The 14830-nt window shown below is 33.2% G+C and overlaps 1 protein-coding gene across 1 annotated transcript in view; it reads right to left on the bottom strand.

Moving 5' to 3' along the window:
- Window positions 1-14830, bottom strand: part of RIMS2 (regulating synaptic membrane exocytosis 2) — a 286641-nt gene that overhangs the window by 145816 nt on the left and 125995 nt on the right. Inside the window, exons 11-15 of the mRNA XM_087962082.1 lie at window positions 12643-12689; window positions 11575-11687; window positions 5343-5390; window positions 3022-3152; window positions 87-258 (exon numbers count right to left, since the gene is read on the bottom strand). Of these exons, the coding sequence (XP_087818208.1) occupies window positions 87-258; window positions 3022-3152; window positions 5343-5390; window positions 11575-11687; window positions 12643-12689 (511 nt within the window). The remainder of the gene's footprint in view (window positions 1-86; window positions 259-3021; window positions 3153-5342; window positions 5391-11574; window positions 11688-12642; window positions 12690-14830) is intronic.

Genomic DNA, 14830 nt, shown 5'->3' with positions numbered 1-14830 from the left:
TTGTTCATTGTAGAATTTACTATACCTTTGTGCCTATGAAGATATCAAATATTTATTCCTTGTAAACAATAAATAGCATTGACTACCTCTCCTAAAAATTCACTTTCTTCCTCACGAACACGAGCTTGGTCCCAAAGAGTAATTTCCAACATTCGCTCTCGAAATTCTCTCCGATGAACTGGAGAATAAATAAATGTTTGATTCCACTTGGGCTCCAATGTTTTTTTTACTGTTTTTGTTCTTCTTTTATTTTTATCACTGTAATTAAGAAGTATATATTAAAGATGTTGATATTAGGAAGAATAGTAAAAAATAACATTTTAATGGGAAAGACAAGTTTAATTCCTTTTACAAAATTCCCGAAATTGAGCTTTACTTCTGAGGTAATCACCTATTCCACAATATTTTTATTAGTAGTTGCTATTTCAATACCAACTGTAGAAAATTCTGATTAGTACAAATAGGATGTTGTAAACAAAATCAGTATTCTCAAGCCTTCTCTTTTCATTATTTTTATCGATTCTTCACTTTGATCCAAAATTCAAGGAGATTTAGGAATGTTATTGTCAAGGAATTGTCATAAGAAATATTCATACATTGCTCCCCTTCAGTAGTAGTTAGTGTACAAGTTATCCATTTCTGCACTGAAAAAGTACACTCACTTCACACAGATATCTACAAATATTCTGAAAACTATGGATATGCTACTATGCACTGCACTGGTTGAGATGCTAGAAACACATGAATATTTCCAAAATAAGCTGATACATGATCAATAGCTGTCAGATGTTATATTCTGAAGAATTGTTTTCCTTTTTCATTTGACTAAAAACTTCCACTCCACAAAAAAACATTATATTTTAATCAAAATAGTTGTAAAACTTCAGCAATACTTTTGACATGACATATTTTAGTAGATAAATTGAAATATTTTATAAAATAGGCATGCAAATATTAAAAGAGTTCATTTCAAAATAATGTCTGGCAAATAATCTAAATAATATATTATAAAAAGCGACAGAAATGCCATTAGTACATTAGTTTAATAACGTTCAAAGGTCTGAGCTTAACTTAAGCAAAATTTATTTAAAACACCAATTTTGTACCCTCCCTTGACACTCCCCTACTTCAAGAACCCTAACCAAAGAGATAACTCAACATTCAAAATGGAAACATTAAAATGACTGTAATTGCAACAATTAAACCAAATTGGGAAATGTCATTATAGAGAAACTACTGTATTTAACAGACATTTCAACATCAAGCAAACTTTTTGTTAAATGAATATTATTTAAATTTTATTTCAAAATATTTAATATAACAGCTGTAACTCAGTACAGAGAAGCTTAGAAAAGAATTACATATTAATTTAAATAATATTTTGTGGGCTTGAGGGTGAAAATAAATACAGAAGGACAATATTGGCAATGACTATTTGGAGTACAGTAAGACTGATTTCTAAAAAGTTTATAAAAAATAACTATTACTTATTAAGAAATAACAAATATGGGAGATAGAAATCCTTTCGTCCACCCTCCCTCCCTCCCTCTACAGTTCCCTCTACAGTTTTTCCCCCTATATTTGAGCTGCCCTGAACTTTGGACAAGAATACCATAGACTCCTAGATTCTCTATAGACTCCTAGATTCTCTTTGAAAACTTCAGTGTGTTGATAAAAGCAGCAATGTTTCCCATGAGTTTAGTTTAATTTACTTTACTGTCATTGCACCTCGTACAACGAAATCAAACACCATCTTCAATGCACATCATGACCATGACCATGAAAATAAACACAAACACGCATCCTTCACCCTTCACACATTGAACCGGAAACCCCGACACCACACCAACACTGCACTATACAGCAGAATTCAAAAAAGCTACTGCCCTGGAATAGAAGCTGTTTTTCAGCCTATTTGTCCTTGTTTTTATTATTCTGTACCGTCTGCCAGATGGTAATAGTTCAAAAAAAGGGTTCCCAGGATGAGATGGATCTTTGAGAATGTTTTGAACTTTCTTAAGGCAGCAGGAGCTATAAAGCTCTTCCAAAGAGGGGAGAGGGCAACCAATGATCTTCTGGGCAATGACATTAACCCTCTGGAGTGCTTTCCTATCTGCCACTGTGCAATTGGCAAACCATACAGAGGTGCAGTATGTTAAAATGCTTGCTATGGTGCAGCGGTAGAAGGTCACCAGCAGTTTCTCATTCAGTTGTTGTTTTCTGAGAAGCCTCAGGTAGTATAATCTCTGCTGAGCCCTTTTGACCAGGGCTGCAATGTGGGCACCCCAGGTCAGGTCCTCTTTTAGGGTAACACCCAGAAATTTAAAACTGGCCACTTGCTCCACTGGGTTTCCTTTGATAAGCAAGGGCTGGATGTCTGATCTGTTCCTTCTATAATCCACTATAAGCTCCTCAGTTTTATTGGTGTTGAGGACCAAGTTGTTGTCTCTACACCACAAAAGCAACCGGTCCACCTCATCTTGGTAGGCAGACTCATCCCCTTCGGAGATAAGTCCCACCACTGTTGTATCATCTGCAAATTTAGCAATAGTATTACTAACGTGAGTGGGAATGCAGTCATGCACAAAAAGAGTATAGAGTAAGGGACTCAACACACAACCCTGTGGTGTACCAGTGTTAAGAATAAGGGCTGAAGAGGTATGATTACCTAATCTGACCCTCTGTGAGTGGCTAGACAGGAAATCCAAAATCCAAAGGCAGATTGAATTAGAAAGCCCAAGGTTCAGAAGTTTAGACACTAGTCTATGTGGAAGAATTGTGTTAAATGCAGAACTAAAATCATTAAGCATCCCATCAGGCCAAAGACAGTGTTTCATGATGACTTCAAAATCTAGGTGTATTATTGATTTTAGAAATTGGATTTTGTTAACAGATCAGCCCTGATAAAATACTTTAATATTTAATATATTTGTACTATTATATATTATATAATTACATTCTGTTAAATATTATTCACAAAAATTCATTTGTATCAATACCCACTAATTTTGTTCATACTACCTTCTGTCAGGAAGAAAGTAAATCTTAACATAGGGATTCCTTGGTCTCCCATCTTCTCTTGAAGGAAGATCTTTTGCTCCCAATATTGTGACTATTAATTGATGGCCAACTTTGTCATACCACAACTTTATCTGTAAAGAGAAATTATGAATTAGGCAATTTTTCTAGAAAATTACAGGATAAAATAAGTAAATATAAGATAAATAAAATGCTTAATCTACACTGTATTTTATTATTGCAATGAATATTCTAAGGCGGCTGTCTGGTAGTATAAACCTATGTATACCTACTCAGAATTAAGTGCCAATGAGTTTTATAGGCAAGTTTGAGTCAAGGTTCCATTTAAAGCACAAAATGGGAGTTATACTATATTAAATGTTTTGTACATTGAAATATGGTTGTGAATTTCTATGGACTTTATCAAATACAATCATTTATCTGTAAAATGATTTTACAGACATTTTCTTCAAACATATAGTTATCATATTACCACCCTGTTCTGCACACTGAAAATATTATTTAAACCCTTACATAGCTCTAGAATTCTTTTCCTCTGAAATCTTATATTAAATTGTATTTCCCAAATTTGAAATAGTTTAAAATTCATGTAAGACATAAACAAATAATTAGTTATTCTAACCTAAGCTTTATGCATACCCAACAAATCTCTGCTAAGATAGAACAATAGAAAGTATTTTAAAGTTAGATACCATATAGATATGTTCTGATCTACAATTATTAAAATCAAATGCAGGATGAAAAAGATAAGATAACTAATGGTTTTGAATGAAGTTGAAGTTTTCTTCATGGACCGCTGATTCTTTACTACATTATTTGGGAAAGGGTAACTATGTCTGGCCATGCCACTTTTAATTTGATTACAAATAGTCTTCAAGTTATGACTGTGATGAAGCCTGCCTATCATGGTTGTAATTTATGGTGGTTGTCATGTGACTGATCCAACTTTAGGACTGTTTTTGCAACAGTTGTTAATTTTTTGCAGCAGTCATTAAGCAAATCACCATAGTTGTCAAGACTACCAAGGATTCACTTTAGATGCCATTTGCCAAAAAACTGGAAGTAAATCCTGGTTTTCAGCAAAACTGTCATAAAATGCAGTCACATGACTATAGGATGCTGGGCTACAAATGTAGCCGAGGTGCCAGGTGCCTGAAATGCAGTCAGTGAACCGGGGGGCAGCTGTCAGAACTTCAAATCCAGGATGTTAGTACCCAACTAGGTACTAACTTCGACCAGTCACTAAGTTACCGACTGTCGATCAGGGACTACCTGTAACTGGTTATTTTCATTAGTATCAGATGAATAATACAGTTGTAATTCCAAAATGTTTTGATCCAATGAAAGTCTTTGTAGACAATCAAAATATGCAATACTAACTTCTTAATTTCAACTCAAATATTGCGCTATATACTGCTCAAATATAGCCTAATTTTAATAACATCCAAGTGACTAGCTTGTAATATTATATTTCTCAAGAACTATTTTGGGAGGATTAAATTGCTCAACTAAGCTGGATTTATTAGGATTTGAACTACATATATCATGTCTAAATTCAAAATCACCAAATATTATAAAAATGAGTAATGTTCCATGTTCAAAAGAAAATAAAATAAAAAAGAAAGCATGCGGCAAAGCAAAATAAGCATAATGACATTCTTATACAATCTACAGGTTGATTGATCTGTAGTATCTTAAGGAATAACTAATGAGAAAGGGCAAACAATTTGTATTCGAATAAAACAGGCAAATATAATCAACACTAAACATCACAACAAAAAATTATAATCATTTTTATTTCACAATTTCAATTAACATCTTAAAATGCCTGCAGATGCAAATTTCTTAGATGAGAACAAATTTATTTGCCCATCTTCTCAAGGAAATGTCATTTAGAAAATGCAGAAAAAAGAAAGAATGGTTTAAAGAGACATCAACTTTAACATACAAGGACAAATATCAAAAGAATATATCACTTATTTCAAGGTACACAGTTACAGAAGTTTCAGAATTATTATTACTATTAATATCTATTAATGGCTCTTTAAATATAGATAAAATCAAAACTGAAAGCTAGTTGTCTCTTTAAATTTCAGTGTAGGGTTCTGATATCCATGCAATATTTTTCAAGCTGTACACAAGACAATATGATATTTGTTAAGATGGTCTAAAACAACACATTCAAAAATTAAAATGGGAAAACGGACCAACGGTGACATTCTCCTTCTATCCATTTTCCAAGAAAACAACAACAACCAAAAAGAAAAAAACTTTAGTTTCTGTCAGGCAGATTAAGCCTTTACCTGAACCCTAGGAACAAAAGGCGCTGTTCTTCTACTAAGGCTTTGGCTCTGGTAAGCAAAATTAAAGAAAAAGCAGTAAAACAAAGCCAAAAAGACAACACACTAGAAACTAAAAGACCAAAATTAAAACAAGGACACACAACTTTAAATAGTGCCATACACCAAGAACACATTTATTTAAAAGCAAGTGTTAAAACTGATGTATTAAAATGGTAAACATTCTTTATGTTCCTCTATTAATAAGATTTTTATCTGACTTGCTTCACACTGTGATTGGAGTGTCCTGAAGACGTGTTTGTCCTTATTCACAGTTGTTTAATATTCAGGTTTTTTCCAATGCCTTTATTAAGAGACTTCTTTATGTACAATGCAAGTTAAAATAAAGCCACTTAAAAAATAGTACGATGCAAATTTATAATCCCTTAATTGAAAGTAAATCCCATTAATCTCAACTGGTCTTCCATTAGAATATATAGGATTATATTACCCAATGTCATGGACTATAAATGAAAATACCTCAATTTACCCTTACAGCTGGCCCCTAAAATGATTTAATAGTGAAACTCATTATGGGGTCTCACCAGCATTTTCAATGAGCTAATTTATTTTAGCACACTACCAATTAATATGGTTTGCTTTAATAGTTTCAAAAGAGTGGTACAATTTATTTATTATACTGAGTCAGTACCATGACTGTAAAAATGCATTTCATTAGCTCATTTCAATAATCTCTAGATTATTAAAAGATCACCTTTATACGCTTGTACCTTCTCATTAGGAGGATGAAAAAAACTAATAAATTGTTAATCATATTTCAGGAAGTGTTTTAATCATGTTTACTGTAATTTCTATATTACTGCATATATTTCCCTCCTATTTGTTTACATATTTGCTGATATTTTTTCTTGGAAAAAATAAGGAAATGAATTCTTTACATAGTTCAAAAGCATTTATAATTGGGCATCCACAAGAGGATGCTGTACACGGCATTAGGTCATCACACACATATGCAAATCAGATTCTATATAGTTGATGTTCCTTACACAAATTATGTAATTCACATCATTATTGCAATGGTGTCATGTCATGAATGACATCTTTATGTCTTCCATTAGGCGCCTATCGGGCCTATTTATTTATTTATCTATTAGACATGTATTTATACCATTGTCAATTTATTTTAATGTTCAAGACCACTTAAGAAAAAGCTGCTTTGCAGATTATTGTCAGTTTCAAAATGGCCTCTCTCTTCTCAACAGTTTCTTTCTCTTTTTCATTTGAAGGAGCAAATGGTACCTCCAGGATAATGGAAGCTGGCAACAGTATCCTGGCAACAATATATAATAGTCATAGCGTGAAAGAAAGGAGACTTAGAAGTATAGGTAGAGGCATGAAGGTATGAAATAAAGGAATGAAATAAAGGAAAAGCAAGGCATTGGTTTTCAATAACTCTCTAAAAAGCTTTCCATCAAATTAAGAGAAATTGCAAATCCCAGATCCACAAGGGGAGCAGGGAATGCATCAGTTAGAAGGATGAGGAGAGATAGGCAGGCATCAAATCAGATCAAATCAAATTAAAGCAAAGCAAACCTTTACCACAGCCATAAAACCAGCAGTCAAATACAAACAATTAAAAATGAAATATATGTTTGTGTGTATGAATAAGGAATTAATACAATTTTTCAAACTCAAGGAGGGAGGGATGGTACACATGGAAGAACACAATTGGGCAATCTGGGAGAATATACCCAACTAACGGTAAGACAAGAGAAATAGCAAATAGAACTCAGGCTGTGTCAGGGAATCTCTTCAGGATAGATGGATAAAAGCCATCTGAAATTTCTTATATAGCAGAGTAATAAAGGAACTTACGGCCCAAAGATTCCACTGGCGATTATGATATTTGGGATAATTGTAAATTCCATTGCTAAGTGATGCAATCAAAAAGTGTGATGTCACATGATTACATCACTTAGAAATAGTAACCGCAGCCATCCCTGCTGCTGTGATTAAGCAAGGGCCTCCACACAATTTTCTGTGGTGGAAGAAGGAGGAGAAGCTGACAGGAAGTTAGAAGTTCCAGGCAGCTCACAAGCATGCAAGCAGGTGGCTACTGCCACATGAGGGAGGCTGTCTAAGTGGTCAGTGAGATGCAGCAAGAACATGGCCAGACTGGGTTTGGGAAGAATTCTCCCCCGACTCTGCTGGTGGGAAGTTGCAAATGATTACTTAACCGTGGGACAATGCGAGCCAGTTGCTAAGCACTCAGATCACAATTACAGGGATGCTTGAACAGCCAGAACTTTTTGGACAGGTTAAAAGTACCACTCATTCAGTACAATTGTAACTTCAAGCAATTGCTGAATGAGTATTCATTAACCAAAGACTGCCTGTACTGAGCTGTTCCTGATAATAGCTGATAATATTTTTGTGATGTTCCATCAGCAGAAAGCAATGTGTCCAGTCCAGCCAAACAGAAAGCCCAGTAAAATTTCAGAATATTGATGGTAAAGAGGTTGGAGGCTGGCACATACTCATTTGGAAAAAAAATCAGCTGAGAGGCTGGGAACCAGACCTAAATTGATTTGAAGATCAATGTCCCAGATACTCTTCTTAAGAATATTGCTATGTTCAAAGTATAATGGGCAAAGGTTCTCCAATAAGACTCATAGAAAGTGAAGCTTGCCAATAACTTAAAGGTCATTTTAAAACAGTGTCCAAAAACAAATGATGCCAAAAGTTAAAATTCATGACTGCCAAGCTTCAGTATCCACAGAGATCAAGATTGTCTCTAAACATAAATCAATATTTTGAATTCATTTTAGAATTGCAAGTTCTAGTAAACTTAGACCAAATGGGAAGTCTAAATGGATTCTAGGAAGTCAAGCTTTATTCAGAAAAAAGAAGCTGAGAAAGGACCTTGGCTATAAAGTCTTTGCATGCTACATGGATAAACTAAGCTCCATTTGAATGGGAAATCTCAAGATAGCGAAAACATTATAATGATCAACAGGTGCCAAATATAAGTAATATTTTTTCCTAGAATAGTAGGAATGGTGAGTTGGTTGTGGAAAGTTGTGGTAGACCCCTTTAAAATATTTATGTATGCCCCTGCTTGATAATTATGTATGCATCTCCTATTAATTTTCTAATTATGAATTTTATGGTGCACTTATTCTGGGTTGTTGCTGTTTGTAGGTGGGATTACAATTGTGGGGTCTAGGCAGTAGGATAATATGATGAATTGTCAACATGGGTCAATAAGGCATATTCAAATAGCCCAGCAATCTTTTTTTTCCCTCCACTTAGTAATTGTGGAGGAATAAAACATCCTCCAGAAGAAAGGCAGTTACATAGGAAACAAACACAGTAAGTTATATAATGCCATATGTACTGTAATATTTTAATTGATTAAGGTTTTTGTATGATTTTTGCTTCCCAAGGTATTAATATCTATTATATGTTACAATTAATTAGTATTTAAATGGGCAAGCTATATAAATTTTATAAAATAAATAAGAGTGAAAATAATGAATGGGAATAGTCTCACTCTCATTCTTTTCCATTGAGAGATTTACAAGGGAACATCTGGCAAAAAAAGGAAAATACTGTACATAATACCATAACTCATCTAAATTCTACATCTTTTCTCCATTTCCAGTCAAGAAAAAAAACCTTTTCTATCCAGCATCAAAATGAACTCTGCAGTATACGGGCAAAACAAGTCTTGAAGTATAGCTTGAAGTATATGTCAAATAATATAGGCGAGTATGTTAATATATGGAATGTGCACATGAAATATTCAAAAATAAATAACATGTTGACATTCATTTTTGGTGAATTCTAAATAGTGTATTATAGGTACTCCTCAACTTACAACAGTTCATTTAGCAACCATTCAAAATTACAACGGAACTGAAAAAAGTGACCATTCCTCACAGTTACAACCTTTCTAGCATCCCTATGATCATGTGATCAAAATTCAGAGGCTTGGCAACTGGTTCATATTTATGACCATTGCTGTGTCCCAAGATTATGTGATCATCTTTTGTGTCCTTCTGACAAGCAAAGTCATTGGGGAAGCCAGATTCACTTAACAACCAGGTTACTAACTTACCAACTGCAGTGATTCACTTAACAACTGAGGCAAGAAAAGTCATAAAATGGGATAAAACTCACTTAACAAATGTCTCATTTAACAACATAAATTTTGGGATCAATTGTGATTGTAAGTTGAGGACTACCTGTATATTTATATGGCCATATAATTTCTTACTTATCCAAGATAAAATATGGGAAAATCAGCAGGAACTATTATCCATCATTAACTTCATTCTCTCTTTTCATTTGATAAGATTAGATAAGCATTCTCCAATATAATATACTTAGAGACTTGCTTACTCAATTGAACTTTTTCAGACAAGGAACTCTTTTCTCTCTCTAATGCAGGGGTGTCAAATTCGTAGCCCACGGGCCAGATGCGTTATGCACTGGCCACAGCCACACACAGTTTGGCAAAGAGGAAAAAATTCATGATACATCACATTATGACAATGTAACATTGCAAGTTTTACACCCGTGCTCTAATGGAGGGAGAAATATATAGTTCTGCTGGAGAATATGGAAAATTGTACAAATTTCATAATTTTTGGTCTAAACAGAAATAAAATTAAGGACTATATCAGAACCTGTTTCAGCTTAACTATGTCCTCCCTCATAAAACCAACCTCTAGTAGTCTTGCACCAATAATGCCAGGCGAAGGAAGACCACAACTTTGTGCTTTCTTTTCTTATTAGTAATATTCATTATTAGTATTTATTAATGAGCATTGATATAAGATACTTTGCAATCTTATGATCTTACAGTAAGTAATCTGGGAGCAGAGTTATAATAAATAAATACAATTCATCATGTTGGGTCAAAAGTAACTGTAAATATGCTACTGTTGCATAGATTCAAAAAATCAGATCCTTTCTAACTCAAAAATTCTTTAAAAGCACAGTTTTCAACAAAAAATGTATGTTCACAGAACACTCCAGATTACAAATTATTCCATCACAGTTTAAGTATGCTACAAAGTAATTTACATTTTAGTGTGTTAGCTCAGAAAACTAGATTGAATTTAAACTAACTCAGAAAATATGATACACTTAGATAATTGTTTCGTGCCACCAGGCATGGTGTCATAAATGCTACTCATCAATTCAAATGTTCTCTGTTTATATCTTTTCAAAAAAAGAATAGCCTTTCAAAGAGCTTTCAAAGAATGAAAATGATGAGTGGTAATTTTGTATGATTACTATAATCAGCAAAAGAGATATGGCATCTGTTGGCACATTATCACCACAGACTTAAATAGTTATCCATCTAAGTTGGAATAGGTAAAATTTTAATATTTTATACTTTTGCTATGTATTCTTTTCAAATTATTATAATGATTCTAAAATTGTGGAAAAGACGTTGCACAAGTACACACTACCCACTCACCCAATCTCCACTGTAAACATGTACAAATTTTGTTATTTAAAAGAATGTTGAAAACTGTTCTATTGTCCTTCTTGTCTGGATATGTTGTAGAATGGAAGCACTATTATTATTTCAAAATAAAGAAATAGAAGAAATAAGAGCTGGTAGAGAAATAACCAAATCAGCTGCATAACAAACTAAGAACCCCTCAGATTTGTTTACTTTATTTTAATATTTAATATTTTAGAAAAGAGAAATGATTAACTACACAGGGAGTAAACATATTAATTTAATTTTATTATATTATATTATTGTGAATCAAGATATGCCTAGTTTTTGGAAAGCATCTTCTGGTACTTCAATCAAAGAACAAGTAAAGGTTACCTGGTATTAGCTTGAAAAAAGGCTACCAATCCCTGACATAACTATCTGAAAGGAAAGTTGTGTGGGTGGCTTAAATTACAGTACATATACATCTAATTATCTAATTCTATCAATAGAGGATTGTATTCCCCTTGAGTATAGTTCATAGTTGGTGGATGTAGATAAAATTCTGTTACATATAATATTCAATTAATTTAGAATTAACACATACATATTCCAAATACAGCATAAAATGGCTGTAGACTTATTCGTGTTGAGAAAAAAAACTGAATGAAAAAAAAATCAAGCTAAAACAATTTTAGTGCATACTTGGCATTGTCACTTAAGAAAATTTGTATTGATAAAAACAAGGATTACTACACTCAACAATTGTTTACATACTGAAAGTTGTCCAGATAAAAACTGTGGAACATCTCTCAACATGCCAGGACTCATGGGAGAAGTGACTGATATGGAAGGCCGATCCATTTTCTGAGATTCAAATGAACTAGAACCTGAAAGTATAATTCATTTTAATTCATTAAATTACCAGATACATAGTTCTGTATTTTTATATGTAAAAGAAAAAGCATTCAAACATTGATAAGCACACTATAAAATTTATATATATATTATATACCAAAAATTATTTAAATAGAACATTAAGCAAATGAAAGCAATGCAGCTAAAGCTGAACAAATGCAGCTCGATAATTAAAAACATAATAAATTATAGATACTATAAACTCTGACAATCTAAAGACTAAAATTCTGTAATTTGCCATGTTCACTATATTTGGCTCCTCAGAGAAATTGATGTGCTTCTCAAATTACTGCTGGATTAAATAAACTTCAGTAACATTTTACCAATTAGAAAAAATATATATAAAAATTAGTATTTTTCTTTTTACAGAAAATATATTGCAGTTTTTTTTCATGCTGGGCTAGGAAAACACTGAAACTGCTGACAATTATATAATAAACTTAATGTTTGAATTTTACTAAAGCCATAAAAATACTTGAAAATTTAAATCTTCAGAAAGTCAATATAAGGGAAAAGCTGTGTGGTTATTTTACAAGCACTTTATATTGAAACTATTGTTCTCTTTGGTATATCTTACCATACAGCAAACATTGGGACAAAGCTAAATCGTATACCACTTTATCTTATCAACATTATTATTTTAAACTCTCTATCATCATAAAGTACATTTTATTTAATGATTGCAGTAAACAAAAGAGAATAAAAAAAAAACTTAAAAGATAGGAACAACATCAATTCTAATTTACCCATAATGTTATATTTTTTTCAGTAAAGAATAGTAAGAACATATAAACATTGTATTTACTGACTTCTGACAAAACAGTTATTAAAGAAAGGGTAAAACATAACGAAGATATGTATGTAGAAATAGAGAAGTAGCTATACCTCGATTTTCAGATGGATATTACATCTAAAAATAAAACTTACTCGACTCCAACTGTGCATGCGTACTGTCAGGTATTCTGGGAATATCCCTGCAATTATGAAGAATAAAATATAATCATATTGTATCTAGCCATCATAGCCAGCTAGTATATAATAAATGTGAAAATAAAGGAAACATAATAAAACACTTGAAACTCCAAAATTGTACGTATTCAGAATAAGTTTCTGGATATCAAAATTAAACTGGAAACAGTATTTTGTAATCTTCTTTTCAATTGATTAAAATGTAATATAGAAAAATATATGAGTGATCTTAACTGTCTTTAAAAGCTTTAAAAAATTGAAACATTACATAAAGAGATCCCATTTAACAGATATCATTAATCATTGCAGTAATCAAGACATTTGAGTAGTAAAAGGAAGTAAAATAAGGATGAATGTTAATTGGTTATAGAACACTAAATCTTCTCTAATCTTTCTGTTTTTGTATGATATAAACTCAGCTTGAAAATTCCAAGATGGCGCTGCTGAATGTAGCCTTGGTGAAATGCTCTCTGATAGTTTTTTAGCATTCTCTGTGATTCTCTACACATTTCATACTCAAGAGACCAACTACTACACATCAAGCAATGTTTCTTTGATGGACAGCTTTCTGTGACTTCAAACCACCCCACTTTACAAATGCAGAAGAGATTCTAACAAAGGAAGAAGCAACTTCCTCTGAACGATGGATAAACAAAACAAATGGAGATGCCAGAAGCAAAGAAGGGGTAAGAGAGCGGGAATTTTGAATAGACTAAGGAAAAGTGGGATACAAACCCCTCTCCCTTCACTTTTTCAACTAATTTACGTTCACTTGCTAATAAGATGTATGAAATACTTAATTCTAAATAGATGCAATTCTGATTTTTACAACTCAGCAGTTCTCTGCTTCATTGAAACTTGGCTAAATGAGTCAATTGATAATAGAAGCCTGCATATTGAAGTTGCCAACTTCAAAAGCCAATACAAAAATCTATGCCGCCAGATAAAAACTGAATGCACTACTTATCACATTCAACAACAGGAAAACCTTCTATGCACCAATTCCACCCGTGCTTTCTACAATTTTGTAAACAACAAACTAAAAGACTCAAGGTCCATCCCACCCCTGAAAGGACCTAATGGCAAAGACTGCAACGACGACACCATCAAAGTTCTTTAACACATTCTTTGGCTCAGTATTTGTAAACAGCAATGGATCAAGCCCAGTACTTCCTACTCGAACCACAGACAACTACAATGATCTAATACATATCGATTTTACAGAAGTCAATGTTGAAAAAGCACTACGCAATCTAAAACCATCCCTATCTATTGGACCGGATGGAATATATGTCTACTTCTTTAAAAAGCTATCCACTGCCATAGCTGAACCTCTAAGCATAATCTTTAAAAAATCTTTCAGGCCCAGCTCCTTGCCAAAACTATGGTCACAAGCCACAGTCATCCCCATCTTCAAAAAGGGAGACCCCAGCCTAGTTGAAAATTACAGACCAATCTCCTTAGGCTGCGTCACCTGTAAAGTCATGGAATCAATTATTAACCAATCCATTATCCTCCACTTAGAGACAAACAACCTACTCTCCAATAAACAATTTGGTTTCAGAAAAAAAACTATCCTGTAATCTGCAACTCTTACACTGCAAAAAACATATGGACTACACAAATCGATCAAGGCAAAGCATAGACGCAATCTACATAGACTTCTGTAAAGCCTTTGATTCAGTGGTACACAACAAACTACTACGAAAACTAAAATCTTATGGTATCTCTGGATACCTACATAACTGGATAGAAGCATTCCTGTCAAACAGACAACAAATGGTCAAAATTGGGAGCGTCCTATCAAATTCTGTACCTGTCAACAGTGGGGTCCCCCAAGGCAGTGTTTTAGGACCAACTCTCTTCATACTCTACAGAAACGACTTCTGTGATCATATTAAGAGCAACTGCATTCTCTTCGCTGATGTAGTAAAGCTATTCAGCACCACAGACAATACTACTACCCTCCAAAAAGACCTTGACCATGTATCAGAATGGTCAATCAAATGGCAACTTCTAATCTTAACAAATAAATGCTCTTTCTTACATATTGGCAAAAAAAATCAGAAAATAAAATACAAGCTAAATAATCAAGACCTTGTTGAGGATCCAAACTTTGTCAAGGACCTTGGAGTACTCATCTCTA

The sequence above is a fragment of the Notechis scutatus genome, chromosome 3 (assembly GCF_049901735.1).
Source record: "Notechis scutatus isolate UNSWTSFEM ecotype Mainland chromosome 3, rNotScu1.2, whole genome shotgun sequence".
NCBI lineage: Eukaryota > Metazoa > Chordata > Lepidosauria > Squamata > Elapidae > Notechis > Notechis scutatus.
Note: the sequence above shows the minus strand (reverse complement) of the source record. Positions and strands in the feature narration are given on the sequence as shown.